General features: G+C 33.2%; 1 protein-coding gene and 1 long non-coding RNA gene across 2 annotated transcripts; one reads left to right on the forward strand and one right to left on the reverse strand.

Moving 5' to 3' along the window:
* The first annotated feature begins 1,049 nt into the window (after positions 1–1,049).
* Positions 1,050–6,201, forward strand: LOC130049579 (uncharacterized). Its single transcript, XR_008798124.1, has 2 exons — positions 1,050–1,522; positions 4,015–6,201. It is a non-coding gene; the product is annotated as an uncharacterized LOC130049579 (long non-coding RNA).
* A 173-nt stretch (positions 6,202–6,374) lies between these two features.
* LOC125663130 (uncharacterized) lies at positions 6,375–20,724 on the reverse strand. Its single transcript, XM_048895442.2, has 7 exons — positions 20,443–20,724; positions 16,360–16,426; positions 14,512–14,616; positions 12,671–12,918; positions 10,339–10,403; positions 8,399–8,747; positions 6,375–7,433 (listed from the first exon to the last, which is right to left on the reverse strand). The coding sequence occupies exons 2-6, from the start codon at positions 16,416–16,418 to the stop codon at positions 8,403–8,405; spliced, it is 822 nt and encodes a 273-aa protein (XP_048751399.1). The 5' UTR covers positions 16,419–16,426; positions 20,443–20,724; the 3' UTR covers positions 6,375–7,433; positions 8,399–8,402.
* Between the last annotated feature and the right edge of the window lie 951 nt (positions 20,725–21,675).

Consider the following 21,675-nt stretch of genomic DNA (forward strand, 5'->3'; position numbering starts at 1 on the left):
AATTCGTTGATGACTTGATTAAAAGATCGATAACTTCTTGACAGCACGGTTAGTTTGGGTATGGATTTGTCCCCAACACTTCTCATATTAAGGATTTTTATTTTTTTCTGAGTATATCAATAAAAATTCAGCTCGTTACCCGTATGAACCTGAACTTTTGTTCACAAGTAGGGCCTGTTGCTGATTTCCAAAAATAAAGTGTTACGTGATATACAACTGACGTCACGGGAAATTAACACGAGGGGAATTTACGGTAGCTCAGTCACAGACAACATATGGGTAGTATCGTCTCGGTGTTTAACCGTAACAAGTGTAATGATACCTGTGAATTGAGGTGCAATTTCACCCCATGATTATTGTGCATTTTACTATGGAAGCCCTTAACCTAGTTGCGTTGAAGTCGTAACATTTAACGAGATAAAAAGTCCTTATTATGTCGTAACGACTATTATACACATGAATGTTGAAATGCAAAGTGAATTATAGTGATTAAGATTTTGTTAAAATAAAACGTAGAAATGAGATCATGGCACGTTACTCTAAATACACGTCGTGCGACCAAAAAACAAACCCCACATACAATGTTAATGCAATTTGTCTTTCACGTAATTCACAAATATCAGTATCTGTAAATTTTAATCTTTCCATTTTCGCTCTTCTCTTCAAACCTGGTGACTGCATCATCAAGATATATTGCTATGGAAGCATTATCGGGGAAACCTTCATCACTCTCTCGAAAGTCTAAATCGTCCCCAAATACCAATCCTAGTGCATGAAGGTGTACCCATTTTGCAGTGAGTACTAGGGCACCACTGTCACCAGGTTCAGACAATTTTTGTCCGTCTGGTCTTGTAATCAGCATTACCGTTTTTCCAAACATATTGAACTGCGGATCCTCTATATCGCCCTCCGTTTCTTCGTTTTCCGATCCACATTTGTACACCTTTTGGGAATCTAATTCCTCTTTTTGACCAGAATAAACAGAAATATCCTTCGACGTCGATATCGTTTCAGTAATGTCTAATTTCATCTCAAGAACTGCTATATCATATATATATGTGTATGATACCTGTTGAACCATACCTGAGTTCCAACCATTTATTCAATAAAAAAAATTGCCATAATTGCACGTATGCAATTCATACTGTACTCGGATATAAAATATTATAGTGCCATATTGTAACTTAATCACTAGTATATTCATAGCGCTCTATTAACCTTCAGTGACTATTGTTTTTTTTTTAAAATTATTTCCATATCCGTATACTTATACGTACTATAGAATATTCTGGATTACCAACAACGTTCAATATCCTTGGATTTATTCTACATTTATACTCTGGATTTACAAAGACCAACCTAGTAGTCTACAACAAATTAGTGACTAAACCTGTGGCTGATCACCTTTACAATCCCGGAATTCTGTGATTTGACTAACCCTGTGACTGATCACCTTTATAATCCCGGAATTTCTGTGAGTTTCTAACCCTGTGACTGATCACCTTTACAATCCCGGAAACCTGTGAGTTAACAATTTCATATAGTTAATAATTTCATATAGTTAATATGTATCACATTCAGAAATATGCAAAAGAAGCCATTGAAAATTATAATAATTATTATTATAACAATAGCAAATGTTATGTAACTGTCACTATAGATAATAATAATCTAGCCAACAAACAATGGACCTCTTCATACTACCAATCAATTAAAGCTGAGCAATCATTTACTCAGTCATATGATAGATATACTCGTTGTAAGTATAAAAATTGTAAATTATGTTCTTATTGCAACAAACATTTACTTAGACAACACAAAGATTCATGCTGGTGTCACTCCAAAGTACATAATTTTCACAGATACAAACAGGCCGAAGAAAATAATCAACAAATACACAAATATTTTAACCAACAATGTGCTAATAACATCAAGCATTTCAGAATGTCTCAACTTATTTCAATGGTCAAGAATGAAATACATAATCCCAATGAAAAAATACACAACTTTTGCAAACATCAGTTAGATCACAATGTGGTTTCATGTTTACTCAAAGGTATTAATTTCATACCTAGTCCCAATAAGCCTTCAGATCTTCACAACATATATACAGATGTCATACATAATCTAAAAAAGGTTATAAATAAAGACCTTAAAAATTCCAAATTTCATTTGGATTGTAAAAAATACAATATTTTAGAACTATGCCAACTACCACAAGTCACCAACAGTAGTAGAAACTATATTCTTAATACTTTAGATTTTTTACACAAATCTTTATATCATGATTATATCAGATATTTACAGAAAAAACCTAACATATCCACTGATTGTCTTAAAAAAATTCATAAAATTGCTAAATCTAATCACACTGTTTTAAACATAGCAGATAAGAATTTAGGTTTATGTATCAATGATACTTCCTGGTACATTGATGAATATACCAGACACCTTGCTGATACTAATACATATCAAGAATTTTTGTACAGTAATATCAATCTTATTCTACATAACTCCATTAAGGACTTACATCGTATTTACCATAAATACAAATGTAAACCTCCCGCCCATGTCAGTAACAAAGATATTAAATCTTTTTACAAACGCAAGTCACCTTCTGACATCAAACTACCGTCACTTAATATTATACCTAAACCTCATAAACTTAAACAAAAAGCTTCACCCGAAATCCAACATTTATTAAAATCACGACCCATAGTCAACGGTTTCAATACTATTATTACAGAACCTTCCAAAATACTCAGCAAACTTGTAAGACATTTTCTAAATAAGCTTAGAATTAAATACAAGAAACATGACATTTTAGTCAACAGTTCTTTCCATGTCATAAACCAACTTAACAAAATATCCATTGATCCCTATGACATGGATATACATTTTATATCATTCGATTTTCCTCTTTATATACCAGTATTGACAATAAAACAGTCATTAACTCATTTCTGTTCTTACAGAACCAGTTAAATATTAAACAAGAAACTATACAATTTATGATAGAACTTTTCACCTATATAAAATTAAATGCTTATTTCCATGTAGGTTACAAGCGTCTATTTCTACAAAAACAAGGTTTAGCAATGGGTTCTTATGATTCTGCAGACATAGCTAATTTAGCGCTCTTCATCTCCGAAATTGCTTTTTTTAAATTCTCCAATGTACACAACAGAATCATTTACATGGCTAGATATATTGATGATGGTGTCATAATTTTGTACAGTAAACCAAACCAAATAATGTTTGACATCCATGAAATTAAGAAATACTACCCCAAAGAGTTAGAAATCACCTTCAGTATAAACAAAATACAAACACAATTCTTAGATATCACTTTCGGTATTGGATACACCACATTTACAGATAATAAAATTTACACTTGTATCTACCAGAAACCTTACAATTCTTACAGTTACATACATTTTACTTCCGGTCACCCCAAACATTTCTTTAAGGGTGTAATAACCACTGAATGCCACAGATACCGTACCAGATCAAGCAATGATCTAGAACATAATACTATATGTAAATTATTTGCTATCAGACTCCAAAGATGTGGATATCCTAAGAAATATATCAAAAGACATATGTTACCTTACCTATTCACTCCAGATGTAAATTTCTATAGAAAACCCATACATTTTACTAATATATTTGGTAATATCAAACATCAAAATACTTCACAAGAACACAAACTTGTCAGATATATACTTACCAAATCACCACCCTTCCATTACAACTGGGTTTTCAGCTACAGTGTTGGTAAAAAACTTAAACAAATACTCCTTACTAAACGTAAGCTTCATTCTAAGATTTATAATTATATATAAAGTCATTTACACATCATATTACAACTTATTAAATTAACTATCTACCAAATTTAATAATTATTAATCCAATACATAATTTTCAATTTCATATTATGTTCTACTTACTAAATATAACTATCCAACAATTCTAAATATTTATAAATTAATTTTATTATACTGTAACTTTCAGTCAATACACAGTATGAGCCATTTCCTGTCCATGGTGTTTCAAGAATTTACTAACTTTGACGATGTTGACACCATATATTTTGATGTTAATAATATTCCTTTCAACTTTAACAAAAATAACATTTCACTACAAATTCCATGTATGGATTTCTGTGATTCTCAAGTTGTTATATCCTTTAAGTACCTAGGTACACATAAAAACACTATTTACTACATAGGCAAACAAAGCAAAAAAGTTAGAGAATGCAAATACTTCCATACATTTTTATTACTAATATATGACACTGTCAATGAGCAAGGCATTATTATAAATACACCATTCACTAAATCTATCTCTTGGTTTGCACACAAAATGTACCACAATCTTAAACTTTCAGTGTGTTACGATATTTTCAGATTTTATTTCATGCACGATATAAATTTTTCTCATTGGTAAATATGTGTCTGTCTGAGGTTTATTGTGTTATACATGGTATTGGTTTTTTCAACTAAACATATTCATAGACTACAGTATTTCATAAACTATAGCTGCAGATGTAAATATATACATATACGGACTTTGTCAATGGATACGAAATATTAACACTATATGTATGTTATTAAAAATAATATATATACTGTAATTGTATACAGAATATAAGCACGCTACATATGTTAGTACAATTTGTATATATATAGACTTTATTAGTGTGTATGGACTATAAACACACTACTTGTGTTATAACACATTTATATAGACTTTGTTAGTGTGGATGGACTATAAACACACTACTTGTGTTATAACAATTCATATAATACATATAATTACACAAATGTACTAATTATTGTTATAGCAATATTTATACATCGCATTGTAATTATTTTTTTAAGTTATGACAATATAGTATAACTTTTAGTCATAATAATATGTATTGAATTTTATGTGTACACATTATATATAGTATGATAAAGATATTACAATTTCCTCAATCTCCATTAAATCACTAAAATTATTCAAATTAATCATATATATAATCATATATATAATCACAATTTCTTATTTTCATCTCAAATCAACATATTCATATTCATGTCAATATAAAAACCCATGGTTTTTCTTTTAATTCCATTATCAATTATTATTCCTCACTCCATTATCTATTATCAATTATTATTCCCCATACTAATTTTAAAATAATTTTTTTTTTTATATTGATTTTACATATATTAATTCATTATTTATACTGATTGATATTATTATTATATTATTTGTACTGATTCAATAAATTCATAAACTTCAAATGCTTCTACATTGTTATTTATATAACGGTATACCATATCACAGTTTTCGCGGAAAAATCACTAACTCAAATGCACGTCATAATAGTAACATACGCAATCAATCACGTCATAACATTAACATACGTAATTAATCTCGTCATTTCCATTTCGAATCCTTTAGTTCAGTTGGGTTTTCACTAAGTTCCTTCCGTTTGGTAAGTAAAACCCATTTAAATATGTTATAATTACGTTATTATTGTCTACAACATTAATTAATTTAAGCACTTTTAGCGATCTTTACAGTCAATTCATTACCTATGCATCTTTGTCGGCAATAACTTAATTGTTTAAAAAATTCTTTTATTAGTTATAGCATAAATTCTATTAGTTATAACTAAAATATACGTTCACCAAATATTATTTTAGCACTATTAATTCAGCTAATGTTTACCACCATAACTAAAGGGTCCTTTCATCGTTGAAATGTTTATATATCCGTCAATTACAGTTTAACATTATAAATTTATACACTATCTTTTTAGCACTGTAACATTAACAAATATTTACTACCATAAACAAAAAGGTTCTTATCGTACAGTGTATATGCTTTCATCGTTCAAACGTTTATACTAAATCCGTCAATTACAGTTTAACATTATATTTTATACGCAATCTTTAGCACTGTAACGTTAACAAATATTTACTACCATAACTAAAAGTTTCTTAACGTATATACTTACAAAACCGTACAACATCTAATTTTACAAACATCAATAATTATTACATTAAACTTAATCTTACAGCATTATAATAAATTTTTGGCCTTCGGTAACGTATGGTCTCCGTGGCCGAGTGGTTAGAGCGTCGGGCTCATAATCACAAGGTATACCGGCGTGAGTTCGAGTCCTGCTTATGCATATAATTAAATCTTAACAAAATTTTTTTCTCTCTTTCTTTCTTTCCCTCTTTTTTCTCTCTATATGAATATGGATATGGATTACAATTATTATTATATTATATGTATATATCTGTGCATATGTAAATGTATGTTTATGTGTTTATATGTAAAATATTATGCTATAATATCACGGGTAAAAAAAATTTAAAATCAATTATTATAGCCATTAATATAGTCATAATTTAATCTATGTCATACTAATTTGTTATATGAACTAACTCACTAACCTTTTTACTTTATTATTTTATTACGATATACATCTTTAGTTTACATACATAATACATACTATCGAATAAGAGTTAGGGAGCCATGTCGTGCTATAAGCTGGATCTAGCTACAGAAACATGGTACAGGGTATGAGGTGTAGCACCTGATGACGACCTCAAAATTCTTGCCTAATGACGATCTCAAAATTGTTGTATGGCAAAATTTATAATTAATAACTAATAACTAGTAGCACTCTATTATCAAAATTTTCTTTGGCGACCCTACCCTAATTCTTTTCTGTATATATTTTAGTTATTTCACATGTATATACATACCTACATGTACATCCCTATTACTATTACCTGTTACTAATATTACTAATTATTACTAATTATTACCTTCTATTAAAATCCAAATCCAAATAAATATTAAATATTCTGTTATTTATAAAATATAATATATTAAACATAAATTATTATTATAATTAGATCTATTAAATAAATCAAATCAAATAAAAATTATTATATTAAATTTTCTTTATCAATTTTATTAATCATTTATAAGTTACTTCTTTATTTGATTATAATTTATGACATATGACCACATGTATGTGTCCGGCCATCAAAAGACAGTACCACAGTCATTAGACGTGTTGGTACACGATGGTCCTTATTTATTTATATTTATTTATTTTTAAACCATGGGATAACCCATACGTCCCATACGGAGCATATGTATGTTACTACAACACACTTCAACTTCACTACGTTGGTGCATTTGGGAGGTGTTGGAGGGTGAGACTGGATCGCAATGAGATGGATAGTATTATGGCAGATAATACAGTCACCATTCGGTTAACGATATATAGTTAACCAATCCTACGAATATCAAACAAACATAGCTTTGCATCGAGCGATCTTGTCCATGGTTGGTTGATATAAACTGTAAGGCTTTCACTGTCTGTTCTGTATGCAATAACCCCAAAGTCCAGAGCACTAAATGATAAACGTACAATCTGAGAAGCAAATAACTACAGTCTCACGAAGCTCTTTTCATATGAATACATTTAAAGGTTCGTTCTATAATTGACACATTTATTTTAATCGTTTTATCCCTTTTAGTCTTATATGCATCTCATGATTATACCTACCGGAGAGGTTTGTTTGACACTGGGACCAAAACATGGACGCACTGATACCCATCTAATTTCTGAGTAGCATTACTGATCCCTAGTATAATTTTGTTGTCCGCGAATTAAGTAATTAATTACTTGTTTTTAGGAAACAATTGATATGTAGAAGGCTAGCGATATTATATTCAGTTTCCTGGTCACCACAGCTTTAGCTGACTAACATCAATGAGAAGACAACGATATAGAATACCGGTTTCTTTCCGGGGGTGATTAGTTTGGCTTATTTGTGCATGTTGACATCAAGCCACAAGTTTAATTGTCGAATTGGTACCCAAAGTGTTAGTACTCAAAGATTATAGATTTAGAAGAAAGATAAGTCTATGTTGCACTTATTCTATAAATAAGGTATATATAACACTCTTTATATCAGTTTGAGAGATAAATGAATTACAGGTTGTTGTTTTTTTATTCATTTTTTTAAACTGACTTTTTTGGGGTCTTTTTCACTATAGTAAAACGCTCTTTTGATACCTTTTGACAATACACTGCTTATCAACTTTTATGAATGGAACTACTCGTAGTTCGTACATGTCCGCCAAACTTTCAGCTTGCATACTATTTATGTCTGGAAAGTTCAAGGGTCCGTGTTTGCCCAACTCTTTATTTTGCATTTCTTATTCGAGTCATGATATCACTGTTGGTTATATTCGCCTTACATGCGCAAGAAAATCGCTATAAGGTATTGGATTTTTATTGACTGTGTTATATAGGTGTAAAATGTTCTTGTAGGTCTAGTAAATATAGAACAAATCTAGGATATATCATTACCTTTCTAATTCCCTTCTACAGTTTTCTGAGAGACGTTTGGGCTTCTTCGTTCTTTAAGCTTCTTTTCAATACATGTCAATTTTCTTCTGATTGCGTGTCTTTTGCTGTACGGTGATGGGGTGTCTATTGCTGTCTTTACATCTTCAACATTTCTCTCTAAATCGTCATACATTTTCTCATATATCCTTGACATTTGCGCTGTCTGAGTGATGATTTGATTTGGGGACAATTTTATTTTGTACTTCTTCAGAAAGCTTCCCATTGACGTCGACGAGTTTTCAGCACTTACGAAGAATAAATGACCCTTCTCTATCGATTTTGACAGGTGCGCCATCAATTCCTGTGAAAGCTAAAAGCAATATTGTATTTATTTTAGGTGTTAAATTTCACTTTTCTGAGCGTTATCTATCATAATGTTTTGATATTGTTACAACACTCTATTACTGTATTCCAGGCCAAGTTACTAACATTTACAGATTTCAAAATTTTAATTTTCTGGTTACGATAACTAACTAGTGCTTCTGTATGTAAGAGATGGATTAGATAACATAGTATTTTACAACAAGAAGTGGTACAAATTACGTATCGCTGTTTCTAATGAGCTTATAAAGAGCTTAATCTGCAACACAAGTTATGCAACAACCCATTAATACCTTGATATTTAATTCATCTTGTACAGTTTACTATTATCTCTTGAAATATATACTTCCAATTATGTATGTCTTCATTGTAAAACTTATACGGTACCAATTTTGATGCACCAGATGCGCATTTCGACAAATAATATCTCTTCAGTGATGCTCAACCGAAATGTTTGAAATCCGAAATAACTATGAAGTTTTAGAGCTAAATATAGCCAAAAACAGCGTGCCAAAAAAGTGGAGCCAAATTCGTCCAAGGATAAGAGCTATGCATGAGGGAGACAATCCTTAATTTTGAAATAAATTTCTAAATTTTATAACAGCAATTAAATATACATCCGTATTTTCAAGCTAGTAACGAAGTACTTAGCTACTGGGCTGTAGAGACCCTCGGGGACTAACAGTCTACCAGCAGAGGCCTCGACCCAGGGGTCATGATGTAAAACTTATACGGTACCAATTTTGATGCACCAGATGCGCATTTCGACAAATAATGTCTCTTCAGTGATGCTCAACCGAAATGTTTGAAATCCGAAATGACTGTGAAGTTTTAGAGCTAAATATAGCCAAAAACAGCGTGCCAAAAAAGTGGAGCCAAATTCGTCCAAGGATAAGAGATATGCATGAGGGAGATAATCCTTAATTTTGAAATAAATTTCTAAATTTTATAACAGCAATTAAATATACATCCGTATTTTCAAGCTAGTAACGAAGTACTTAGCTACTGGGCTGTAGAGACCCTCGGGGACTAACAGTCTACCAGCAGAGGCCTCGACCCAGGGGTCATGATGTAAAACTTATACGGTACCAATTTTGATGCACCAGATGCGCATTTCGACAAATAATGTCTCTTCAGTGATGCTCAACCGAAATGTTTGAAATCCGAAATAAATATGAAGTTTTAAAGCTAAATATAGCCAAAAACAGCGTGTCAAAAAAGTGGAGCCAAATTCGTCCAAGGATAAGAGCTATGCATGAGGGAGATAATCCTTAATTTTGAAATGAATTATACAAAGTGTCAATGAAGTCAAAATGCTTTAGGTAGCAAATCTTATGTTATTTGAAAATAAATCATGTTGTTTAGCTCATCCAATTGTGCGTTTATAAACAAAATTACATGTAAATGATAATGGTTATAATTTTGAATTTGATGTATATTAGACAAGGTATCGCTGAAGTTGCAGTGATTTAGGTAGCAAGTTATGCATTTTGTAAATAAAGCATATTGTTTAGTCAATCAATGTGCGTGTTACAATCGTAATTAATCAATAATGGTTAGCACGAAGCGTAAAAGAGTACCTTGTCCTTTTCAAGATTTTCGTCGACATAACGTAAGGCAACTGTATCTCTAAGGACAACTCCATCTACAAAGTACACATAATCCTTAAAGGTCACATAAGAAATGACCTTTGAGTACATTCTGGTTATTTACATTTGTAATTCACAGTCAGTTTTGATATTTCATCACAAAAATACGTCGGTTTCGAAATGCGTCAGAATTATTTCCATTTGGAGAACCCTCGTATATAGTAAGGCGCGAAACAATTTGTTTACATGCGGGAGTGGGACAAATACCCATCATTGCATGAGCGAAAGTGCTCAGTAAGTTTCTCATGCGTAGTTTTATCACCCCAATTCAATTGATACACAAACCAAGTAAGTGATAAGTACTCAGGGAGTTTTTATTATATCACATTATTTGGATGTTCGTACAATTTTTCGTATCATATCCAGTATATTGCAAATATGAGATTGATTTTATGGTTCCACTTCAGTAAAACATTTCTTTTGACAGTATTTAGTATTTCCCACATTTGCATATTTCAAGAGAAGCCGCTTTTAATAAATTTCATCGTCTTCCTCACTGACTGTAGAGGCACTCTGTTCCACTTAAGTATTCAAAGTTCAACTAACTGCACCTCCTACACAGATGAGCTCTTATCTCGAAACTGGCGTATTACGGTGACAGTGAAACAAATGTAGGTATTTTGTAATGTAAAACACATCCAGGTTATACATAACTGTCTTATTATTTATAGAATTTTATTTCCTTCTCCGAGAGGGGGGGGGGGAAGGAGGCTCTTCACCCCGTCAATATGTCTGTCTGTCACAGAGTCTGTGGACGCATTTCTATTACGGTTTATATCAAATGGGAATAAACATGGGCATATTTTGTTACCAAATGTAATTTAATCACTAGATCTGCAATACATATGTTGATCAGATACATGTATCACTGTAATTTTTGATCGTAATATATTGGGACAATTGTGAAAATACCATATGTAATGGAACTTTGCGGAGATGTGCAAAACATCCGCATTCTAGTGGAAGCGTATTGTTGCTATTTGTTCAATTATATTGCGATTAACTGTTCTATGGGAAATACATAAGTTTCTATAAGATCATATTTTTTTCGCAAATTCTGTTTGAATGATATAATTTACTAGTAACACCTTGCTGTATACTGTCAGACGTGTTTAAGACCAATTGGTAAATCGCTTTTTATATCCTAATTAAGAAATTGGGCCCCATCGGTTTAACTGGTTAACAAGGGACGTTTACGTATCCTAGACACCTGAACTTACCTCTGGAGCCCCCAGGGTCCCCTGTTTGTCCTACTCTTAATTATGAGATTGACTACTGTTCACTATTTTCATTTTACACATCTGCCTATACAATTAAAACGTATAGATATTAAACGGTGATCGATTTCCTACATTCTATAAACAATTACAGAATTCAAAATGGGTACACATGGACCATGAGACACCTGTAGAGAAGTTGGGAGGAATAAGCATCCCATATTGACTGGTCATACCTGCCATGAATCCCTTGTTCAGGTAAACGGAGTAATTGGTAGTTAATGTATGAAAAGAACTATCCTGATTAGTAGTATGGTATACATTAAAAACACATCTGTCAAACACATTGTACGTAATATTCCATTTTCGAAACTATCATGAAAGGTGAAGATAACGGACAGTGATCAATCTCATAACTCCTAAGATCAATACAAAATAGATAGGTGGGCAAACACGGATCCCTAGACACACCAGAGGTGGGATCAAGTATCGTTTTCTAACTTTTATTAGTATGCTGAATAGTTGGAAATAATGGGATGCATGATTTCACATCTATATCCCTGTAATATATCTCGGGTACGACTTGTGAAGTACCGAGGAAGTTAAAGAGCAACTTCCTTCTACACAAGTGTCAAGATATTTGACAGAGCATGCGGGAGTAAATCAACCGTGTAGACGTAAATATGTGGGTATCCACAGTGAATTATATATAGGACATGTACACTTTATTCCTGTCTATATTTGCAGATACAGACTACTAACAACTGCATGCAAGGTGAAGATAACGGACAGTGATCAATCTCACAACTCCTATAACCAGTACAAAATAGATAGTTGGGAAAACACGGACCCCTGGACACACCAGAGGTGGGGTCATGTACCTAGGAGGAGTAAGCATCCCCTGTTGACCGGTCACACCCACTGTGAGCCCTATATCCTGATCAGGTAAAGGTAGTTATCCGCAGTCTGTTTCTTTAGATCTTTGATGAATAGAGCTTAAACTTTTCATTTAGATACTTTAAATGTTTTCAGATAAAAATGATAACCTTTGTTTGGTTTATCACATGATGGTTGAGACGCAAAAAGTTGCAGACCAATATCTTCGACAGGAGTGCTTGAATGATGTATCAGCAACAATTCTTTTCCAAATTCAAGTTGAATTTTGAAGTCACCAGAATTCAAAAGGCACTGTAGTATTGTTGACACGAAACGATGACAATTGAGTTCAACGGGTCCAAAGTCAAAGGAGACAAAGGTTTGTTTTATACCCGGGACATTTTCATTTCTTCCTCTCCTATAACAATTATATGGATGCTGTACCAAAGGAACACAGTGCATATGTCATGATCAAACTGTTAGAAACGAATATCATGATACCTTAGACAGAATTGTGTATGATAAATATAAAAAGTTTTACTCAGTTTCAAATGCCTAGGTGAATTTGTGCATCTGATTCATCGTTTTGACGTATGCAATGAAAAGGAGGAGATACCGAACAATCATATATCTCCTAACTCATATGGTAATATAGAATTAAGAGTAGGGCTAACACGAACCCCTGGAAATACAGGGAGTGGGATAAGGTACTTAGGAGAAGGAGTAAGCATCTCATGCCAACTGGTATTTACCGGTTGTGAACCACATATCTTCATCAGGTAAACGGAGTAATACGTAGTCAGAAACAGTTTGACAATTAATATGAAACACGTCAGAATGCATTTGACCCAATGACAAGTTGTACCGACAAATTACATCGTTACAGCGTCAATAGGATTTGCAAAATGCTTACTTTAAAGGAGGAAGCATTTATTCATGTGAGCTCTCGAATAAAGGACACCACAGACTCGTCCACTTCTACTTCATACTTAGATATCTTATTGAAAGTAGACATTAACGGCAAACTGACAACTCAACTGTATGACAAACGGGATGATTTCAGCTTATCCATCGTCAACTTCCCATATTTATGTAGCAATATTCAATTATCACTTGCATATGGTGTTTATATATCTGAACTGAATCGATTGAAGTCAGCATTTCGCAAATTGTATGGTCGTACAACCTGTCATTGGGTCCAGTGCTGTTTGACATGTTTCATACCGATTGTTAGGCCGTTCTTGGCACACTGATTTTGACTACGTATAACTCCGTTTACCTGATTAGGATATAGGGCTCATGGCGGGTGTGACCGGTCGACAGAGGATGCTTACTCCTCCTAGGCACCTGATCGCACGTCTGGTATATCCCACTCCTGGTGTGTCCAGGGGTCCGTGTTCGTCCAACTATCTATTTTGTATTGCATGTGGGAGTTGTGAGATTGATCACTGTTCGTTATCTTCGCCTTTCATGGAATGGCTGAGGACGCACGACGACAGACACAGGTCAATTGTGATAGGCAACTTGGCGGATCTGGGTCACGTAAAAATACAATTGCCATTTTCAAGAGTGAATATGGTCTTAGTAATATTTGAGATTTGTTGGTTAGCAATGTTTATCATAGCATGCATAAATTGTTAATATAACATCATTCATGGAAATTTGCTTTCAGACCAGGAATGGACATGTATTACTCGGGTTGTTCAACATGTATCTCGGTATATATAAAAAGGTGAAGATTACGAACAGGATCAATGTCATAATTCTTGTAACAAATGTAAAAATCACGATTTTGGCATATACGGACTCCTGGATATACCATATGTCGGATCAGGTGCCTAGGAATAGTAAGCAGTCCCTGTCGACCGGTCTGTGAGCACTATATCTCGATCAGGTAAACGGAGTAATCTTAATTCATTTGAATTCATACGTGTTGGACTTCATTTTCCATTTGTTTATTCATTTTGTTTATGGAAAATGAGTGTCTGTGTGAAAGATGCGTTAAACGTACTTTATATATAAATCTTTGTCAATCTCACGTTTCCTTTTTCCGGCAATATCTGCACCATTATCTTTCAGGTCGCTTTGAAAGCTTTTCCTAAACACTGACGGAGATCTTAAAAAGAAAGGCGTTGAATCTATTTTCAAACATTTCCTTACATTTTATCCAGAACCGCTTATATTGTGTTTCTTTCATATCTATAGCATCATTTATGGTAAGGTTTGCAACAACAGGGAAATAACTCGATATACCCCAGTGCACTTCGTGGTTTATGACGTCATAATGAAAAAATGCGTCACGTCATAGTTGAATCGACGGAAAATGTCATAATATTTACTTGTTATCTACTACCGCTGTCAAGTGTCAAGCGGCGTGTGTGTAACCATCTATGACAAAATAATAACAATGTTTCTGAAATGATCATTTATAAATTATTTTCTTTGATATTATAAAAGTCTACAATTTTTTAAATATGCATATGTGGTATGCTCTACGGCTAATTTCCATTAAAATTATGTTGTGACCATGTAATCTCTGCGAATCTTGCTAGGGAAAGTATGATTTATTTTGATGTTATAATCGATCATTGTTTGTGAATAGTATCCTCAAAGACAGGGTTCGACATTAACGAAGCTAGGACTTTTTTATGACATTCATAAGTATTTTTAAAAATAAACCTGACAATGCTCTCCAATTACATGTACTTCATATTTCAATGCTATGACATTGACTTGCGCTGATAGAGCGATTTATCGCATGAACTTTGAAATATGGAAAACGCGACAGATATGATCATGTACATTCAAGAATAAAAAGGTCTTCTCTAGTACATTTTAAAATAGTCTTAATTTTGTCTGAGGAACATTTGCATAACGTCGACATAAAACAGGTTTATTAGTGTCATTTTACTAACTTTACGTTACCCCCCCCCCCCCCCCCCCCCCCCTAGATCCACCACTGACCGGGCTTTATATTGTCACGAAGGTTACAGTTGTATGTTCAACAGCGTAAATAAACATCAAGCAATGGAACAAGGATAGAGAAATTATTTCCAAGATGTAGTATATAAGTTCGGGCTAATGTAACACGGAATTTATGACGTAGCAGGGCCGTGGAAAATCCACCGGGATATTGAAAATATTGTATTGAATTTAAAGAAACCCCCAAAAAACTCAACATCTTAATTTCTAATAAATGCGATACTACAATACTTGACAAATAAGTATAAATATCATTTTTGGACTGGAATTGTATCTTATTCATGAAAATGCTCAATGCACTCATCAAAAGTTGTACAATTATAAAACAAAGTGACAAATCGCATAAATGAAATAATTCTTTTTAATCTGTTACCATGGAAACAAAGCCCGGAGGGTAGTAATTATATATGCTTTCTTAAATAGTTATGGTCCAAATATTATGCTTAAAGTAAAAAAAAATTTCTGACGTAGACCTTGTAAAGCTGCTCAATATGCATTTTTTGTTGCCAATTTAAATTTTATTCAAGATGTAAAAAATGCTATTTTTGTGTTTTAAAATTAATTTTTTCTACCAATTAGTATAATCTTATAGATAATACTCTTTTTAAAAATTCGACCAGCTTTTTATCCCATAAGTTTGCTTCGTGTAGTTTTTATTTTGTACAAAGATCCCGAAAATGTAAAACATCACAAAAATAAAACCATCTGGTCAAAAAACGACACAGGCGATTTTTTTTTTAAAAAGTGAACATACTGATATGCAACATGACTTTGTTCGCTAAATGTCAAAATGTCGCAAACCTTACCTTAATGAATATTCAATACCCAGAATGTACCTGGATGATGTGTTTTCAGAAAATCATATTGTGGTACTCACTTTCTGTTTATTCTCAATCTTCTGTTAGTTGTGGTGTCCTTAAATATGCCTTTCGCCATGCTGCTATCTAAAAGGTTTATACAAATATAACGAAAGGAGGATAGCTAATGCACAGTGATTAATCTCATAATTCTATACATAAAGCATACAAAACCGAGATGGATGGATTATGTATCTTGGAGAAATAGGTTTCCCCTGTTCACTAGTCACATCTACGTGAACCCTATCTCTCGAAATATCAGCGAAATTTACACGAGTCTCCTGTGTAATATCTCTTGGTGAAAATGTAGGTATTGAACTGTTTTGATGGGATCAAAATATGAACATTTTATATCAAAGACAAATTATATGACATGGCTGCACCAGGAAATTAAATACTGTATTCATGCATATCAGTCTATGCGAAAGTGTTTTTGACCACACAGGACATTCGGTCCTGTGTAATCAATGAACACACCGGACCGAACCAAATTTTGTCAGACCGAAAAACCTAATGTATGAAAGTGAAACACGTGAAAATGCAAAACCAAGGAAATCTTATTTATTATACTAGTAATACTATACCAGGGATCCTTCCCGCATAATACTTTAGACGGTCCATGCGGTTTTAATCATATTCATTTACGTATTTGGATTTGTGTGATAGTTTTTACTTATAATAACAAACATTTAAATGACTCCGCGTCAAAATAGTAAAGCTCAAAACCGGACAGTGAGACATCGGACATACCGGCTCGGTGTAAAAAATGACGCATCGGACCTTAGGCACTGCACATCGGTCAGGTCCGACGATCCGATGTCTTTCGCATAGACTGGCATATTTGAACACATTGAAATTAATTATCCGCATTAGAATGTTTAGTGTTGGCACAGCTGTCTAATCAAAGCTCACATTTTGCTCAAATGGTGACAAAACTTTGTGTAGCTTATTTTGTATACTTTATGTGATGTGTGTTTGAACGAGTTAAGATAACGAATGGATCTACTCGTATCCCATGAATCATATCAAAGAGTCAAGAGTAGAACAGACACGGACCCCTGGGTGTATCAAAGATGGGATCAGGTGATAAGAGGAGTAAACTTCTTCCGTTGACGGGTCACAACCGTCAACACTCCTATATTTTGGTAAACCGAGTTATGCGTATTTGATCGATTGATTGTATATTGTCTAACGTTCTGCTAGAGAATTTTTCACTCATGGTTTGTCGGTAAAGGGCTGCAAAATGTATGCCTCTACTCTGCGCTTACGGCTTCTGAGCAGGGAGGGATCTTTATCGTGTCACGCCTGCTTTGACACGCGGCCTCGGTTTTAGGAGTCTCATTTAGTCACCTCTAACAACAAGCACCTGAGGACCTATTCTAACCCGGATTCCCCACGGAATAACATGTATCTAAATGAACATTATCGTACCGTAGTTATATGCACTACATTGCTCTGTTTCCCTTTGACATTTACAGTCACATAAAAATGAAATAGGAAATAACGTCATGAGAATTTGGTGTCTCTCTCGAAATGACTTCAATCAACATGCATTTTATGTTATGGTGTTGAACTTTTGACATGTTGCCAGGGTGTTCAGAAAAGACACTGATTTCATTCCCATGCAAGTTGCCAACACAAGGACAATGTGTATTATGGCGTACATATATCATTGCTCATAATTGAATAAATTGCTTAAGTATGTATAGCGTTATCATTCGTAGCTTTAGACTATACAGTCATTCTCAAACAAGCGACCTCAAACGACCTTGTCGCTTAAGATATGATTGTAAATTTGTTTCTTTGTGTGATTCGGTATGAAGCCATAGTGCGACCGTTCAGGTTATTTAATTTGTATTTTGACGCATCTATATGGGTCGTTGTACATAGAAGGCAAACCCCATTTGAGGTAGTGTCTTCTCACCATGCATTGTGAACATTTTCTTTGTTATCTTGCTACCAACGAATTTGAATCATATGCTTTATGATTGTGTGGTAGATACATCAAGATAAAAGTGCGTACTATTTATCCTTCTGTGTTAAATAAAGCAGAAGTGATGTAAAATTCGATCGGATATATGTGGAATATGTTTTGGTTCCAATTGACAAAACTTGTAACATTGTCTTCGTAAGGCTCATTATCACCGCTGCATTTAAACGAACTTCGCATTAATTCCACACTTGCATATCCTACATATACTTGGAATACTTGATGTCAATTTTCAACTAATATTTATATGTATCTGACAGGTAGCAATGTTTTCTCTTTTAAATATGAAGCGATCTTCTGACATAATCTTCGACATAATTCATAATAGAGATGAGGTTCTGTCGCTAATTAAAAGACCAATGTTTTCTGAATTTAGGATCTTTTAAAATAAGTGATTTCAGATCCTCATTTTTAACTATATCAACATCTCTAGTAACGACAAGATTTTTATTGTGACTTCACAATTTATCAGAGGCAGGACGAAATGTTCACATTTTTTGTCTACTTTGTAATTGTTCCTTGGTTTTTAGTATCTTTGGTAATAGATTCATTATTTCTCGAAATGCGCATCTGGTGCATCAAAATTGGTACCGTATAAGTTTTACATTATGACCCCTGAGTCTAGGCCTCTGCTAGTGGACTGTTAGTCCCCGAGGGTCTCTACAGCCCAGTAGCTAAGTACTTCGTTACTAGCTTGAAAATACGGATGTATATTTAATTGCTGTTATAAAATTAAAAAATTCATTTCAAAATTAAGGATTATCTCCCTCATGCATATATCTTATCCTTGGACGAATTTGGCTCCACTTGTTTGGCACGCTGTTTTTGGCTATATTTAGATCTAAAACTTCATAGTTATTTCGGATTTCAAACATTTCGGTTGAGCATCACTGAAGAGACATTATTTGTCGAAATGCGCATCTGGTGCATCAAAATGGGTACCGTATAAGTTTTACATTCATAGGTTCTGAATCAGGTCAAATGTTTATACGAATGAATTGTGCGAATTCAAAAGTATACAATTCAATACTAATTTGCTTCTCCAAAGTTGTAATCTATGATACATTATCATCTAATTATAAAAAAAGTTAAAGGAAAATATAAAAGGTGAATATAACAATCAATGATCAATTTGATAACTGCTATAACGAATGCAAAATAGAGAGTTTGGCAAATAAGTTTCAATTTCAAATTGCTCTAGTGAAACGATTACTATTGGACAATGAATATACCTAAATGTAACAAACTTTTACAGATTAATTCCGTTTGAAACAGGAAGAAGTCAATCGTTACACCTCTGAAATAACAGTCTTCCTATACATACCTATGTATAAGCATATGTATACATCTTACCCAACTATTCGTGTCATGGGTTATTAGATATGAGTGTCTTTTAAAAAAGAATGTATGATCCCGAATCCACGTTTATGGGGATTTAAATTCATATAGATACCTGATATCCATTTAGACGTCGATGAATAAAGTGTGTAAATAAAAGAAAAGGCTTTAAACACTAAATGTTAGTATCTTAAAGCTGGAAATTATATCAAATATGTTATCCATCAACAGGTTTACAAATTTCAGAAAATGCAAAGGAGAGAATTTTAGATCAAGCAACGAAGAAAATCTTTATAAAATCATTAATCTAAATAATAATCATGTTAATAAGTTGATGTTATGGGTAATTTCTCGTTTTAAGTATGTCATAATAATGATCTTTTTTGTATGATGTATTGCAAGGGGGCTAAAGACGAATGGATGAAATTAAATGATTAATTATAATCTTGGAGAGGAGTTTGATGATAATTAATGAGAGCAGCTGTCTTTTACAGTGCCTTACTTCTTATTTGCCCTTTGTATATTTTATTGGAATTATGAGGTTGCAAACGTTGCTGAAATGCTATAAACATCACAAACACGTAATAGGCTTGCAAATACCTTTAAACTTTCTCTCTCCATATTTACCGGAAAAGAAACCTTTCTCCATTAAACAATTTGTTTTCATGAGTCACTATAACCTAACAGTGTAAGAAGGACCGATGACTTATTCAGACCAATTTTATGGGCCTTTGAATTTGTGGAATACCGATAACAGTAACACAAAACCATATACCTGAGTATTCAAAATGAATATTATTCCAAACAACATATGTACGATCTGGACAATATGGTCTGCCTTGGGTTTATACAGACACCCTAAACAGGTATTTAAATAATGATTTTTTCGCTTACAGCAATATTGCCCATTTAAAAAGATGGCATTCTTGACGAAATTTAAACAGCGATAATTTATGTAAAACACACCTTTGCGCACGATCACCTAAGTGTCCATTTAAAAACACGTTTCTTAATGAAATATAATACAATGTTAACACCGTTTTTAAACCTGTCACTACGTGATTAAATCAAGGCAATATCGTTCCTATCTACAAAATTAAAGATATGATTATTTAATTCATAAGTGGATGTAACTAAATTGAACCTTTAAATCTTTTGTGGACACGAGTATGTAACAAAATGTAAATATATATCTCTCATTTTAATGCCGACCATTATCTGTTTTATCAATGCAATGTAATGACAGCTTGTTATGGTTATTTTTCAGAAACTGGGAACACGACTCCACATATTTCTTTTTAATACCATGTACAATGACACGCAACATTCTTGCAACACCATCTGTGTTAATTCTTCGTGTTATACAAGGTTTATATGCACTTTAATATTTAAGTTGAACGGGGTTAAAAAGATTGGTTTTGCACATTGATTTAAATTCCCTTCTTCATTCATTCATGAATGATCCACTTGTCAGTCTTCCAATAAATTTAATGAATATACTACAAAAGCTATTGTTTTGTGGTGTCACCTAAAGTGTATTTCAATCTTGATTTCACGACGCCGGGTTCAACTTTGCGAGACGAAACAGGGTAAGATTACCAAGAAGTCTTCAAACCAAATGTTAAAGCTGTGATTGATTTGCAGAACACTAACACAATTAATTATGTTTGATATGCCTATTTAACGCAAAAAGAATACAATTCGTATCATTATTAACTGCCAATGCCTTAATGACATTACCAAATTTACCCTCTACAAGATATCCAAGGCAGAACTGGCGGATATGAGGATGGCTAAAATTTTCACAGTTTAGTACAGTTATATGATAATACAATTCAATTCACGATTTTTATGAAGTACAATTATATCAGTAAGGTGAGAAGTGTATACCAATTAATTGAAATATAATGCTTTTTAGTCTTTCTGATCGCCTGTTGTCCGTCGTCTGTCTGGCTGTCTGTCGTCTCTCCGTATGTAAACTTTTTACATTTTCGACTTCTCCGGAACC

This window comes from Ostrea edulis, chromosome 8 (genome assembly GCF_947568905.1).
Source record: "Ostrea edulis chromosome 8, xbOstEdul1.1, whole genome shotgun sequence".
In the NCBI taxonomy this organism is placed as follows: Eukaryota; Metazoa; Mollusca; class Bivalvia; order Ostreida; family Ostreidae; genus Ostrea; species Ostrea edulis.